Source organism: Etheostoma spectabile, chromosome 3, assembly GCF_008692095.1.
Source record: "Etheostoma spectabile isolate EspeVRDwgs_2016 chromosome 3, UIUC_Espe_1.0, whole genome shotgun sequence".
Taxonomy (NCBI): Eukaryota; Metazoa; Chordata; class Actinopteri; order Perciformes; family Percidae; genus Etheostoma; species Etheostoma spectabile.
This window is the reverse complement of record NC_045735.1, coordinates 23,424,975-23,426,953: the sequence shown is the minus strand read 5'-3', so window position 1 is coordinate 23,426,953 and position 1,979 is coordinate 23,424,975. Positions and strand designations below refer to the sequence as shown.

Genomic DNA, 1,979 nt, shown 5'->3' with positions numbered 1-1,979 from the left:
GGGGTCTTATCACCATAAAAAACAAATGGTTATTGTGAATTTAATGAGCAGCATGTGTGCAGGATCCTGCTTACTTTTCACACACAGACTTTGGGTGGAAACTTCCCCTTTGGCAGTGGAGTGAAACCTGCAAAACAAAAGAAGTGTGGGGAACAAAATTAGAGAGATGGACAGAGGGAAAAAAATATGTAGGACCATTCTACAGTGAATGAATGAATCAGCGGTTTTAGCCTGTGGCACATTATGTCCTCTGGTGCTTGATGTTGCCTGCCCATTGTTGTGAATGACATAATGTATGTGTGTGTGTGCGTGTGTTTTCTTGTTTTCTTGAAACAGAGAAAATGACAGGCCTTAATTTAGAACAAATAAAAGTTCATGGGGTGTATGTTGGAGCATATCCCCTGTAAGCACTTCAGTTTGATTGAACTGTGCAGCCTACTAGGCCTTACCCAGGCAGACAGTCCCCACAGACACCATCTGAGATCGCAGTGCCAGGGGTTGAAACCTTACGGCCAAGGAGCTTGCAGGATGTATGTGGGCGGCAAAGTTCTGAGTCAGATGCATTTGAAAAGCTTCTCGTCGGGCACAACTGACATTGCACTTCTTCTGTTGGACTTTGGATCTGCCCACAGGCCTGGCAAGAAAGAAAACACTTTTTAACTCAAGCTAAATAGGCTGCAAAAGAGCAAAATTAAGCATCTCTCTGGTGCTCTCAAAGGGTTAGAGTCTTTGTATTAACTGGAATTATAAAAAAAAAAGTGATTTTCTTTAAACGTATACTTAGCTACATATGGCCAACAAAGGCTAGTACATATATCTTATTGACAATTGGTAGTTTTGTTGTATTAGTAACAACGTGTGACTTCATAAATACAACAAACACAACATCTTGACAAAAACCCTCCTTTAAAAAAAATCTATCTCATAAAAGTTTTCCCTAATTAAACAGTAAACCAAATAACTTGGTTTATGTTGACGGTGGTGACCCTAAACAGAAATTGGAAGCTAAGACAGTAAAAAAAAAAACTCTGGCCATATGCTTTATATATACAGGTAGGTGGTGGGAATCATCTTGTCACCAGTGAATCACAGGAAATTAATTTGCTTACATACTGCAAATAAAAATGCATACATGCATTCAACATTTGGCTGTAGCTGACTATGTCACGAAGTATTTGCACTCTTTGTCCTATATTTTGCTCTACATTTGACAGGTAGGAAGGGAAAGATAACATGGGTGAAAGTGTTTTGTACTGTCTAGGGCAATGGTTCTCAAACTTTTTTCAATATTGTACCCCTTTTAAATTGTTTATTTAAGCCAAGTACCCCATGACCAGCGAAGATCATTAATGGTAGAAAAAAAAGTCTGTATAAAGGAGGAACTGTAAAGCGATGTCAGCGATATATTTACTAAAAAACAGCCTTACAACTGAAAAAAACATGTAAATGCTAATAAGAAAAGGAGACATAAACTGTACAAAAGACAAAACCTTGGAGAAAGATAGTAGAAAGAAGGAAGGAAATAAAGCAAGAATAGGTCAAAAATAGTATCACAAACTCCAGAAACAGTGAAAAAAAGCTAAAAAAAAAAGTAGAAGGAGAGAAGAAGGAAGGAAGGCAAGAATAGGTCCAAAGAAGGCGACACAAATGTCATATTTGTGATGGGGGACAAAAAGTATACATAAAGAGGAAAAGTGTTCTGCACAACAGCCTCACTTTTTAACAATTTGTTAAATATCTCAAGTACCCACTGCAGTCCTCCAAAGTACCCCTAGGTACACATACCTCCATTTGAGAAACACTGGTCTCGGGGGACAAAAGAAATACTTCTAAGGTGGTCTCACCTTGGAAGGCTCCTGGCCAGCAGGGCATTGAAGACACCCACATCCTTCCCCCCACCGACACTGCACTGCTGCAGTCCCACCACAGCCAAACACCTGGAAGACACACACACACACACACACACACACACACACACA

The 1,979-nt window shown here is 39.6% G+C and overlaps 1 protein-coding gene across 2 annotated transcripts in view; it reads right to left on the bottom strand.

Annotated features, from left to right (window-relative positions):
- The window catches only part of relt (RELT TNF receptor), a 26,022-nt gene that overhangs the window by 9,932 nt on the left and 14,111 nt on the right, over nt 1-1,979 (bottom strand). For both annotated transcript variants that reach the window (XM_032511774.1, XM_032511784.1), the window contains exons 3-5: nt 1,845-1,937; nt 450-634; nt 75-127 (exon numbers count right to left, since the gene is read on the bottom strand). In XM_032511774.1, the coding sequence (XP_032367665.1) occupies nt 75-127; nt 450-634; nt 1,845-1,937 (331 nt within the window). The remainder of the gene's footprint in view (nt 1-74; nt 128-449; nt 635-1,844; nt 1,938-1,979) is intronic.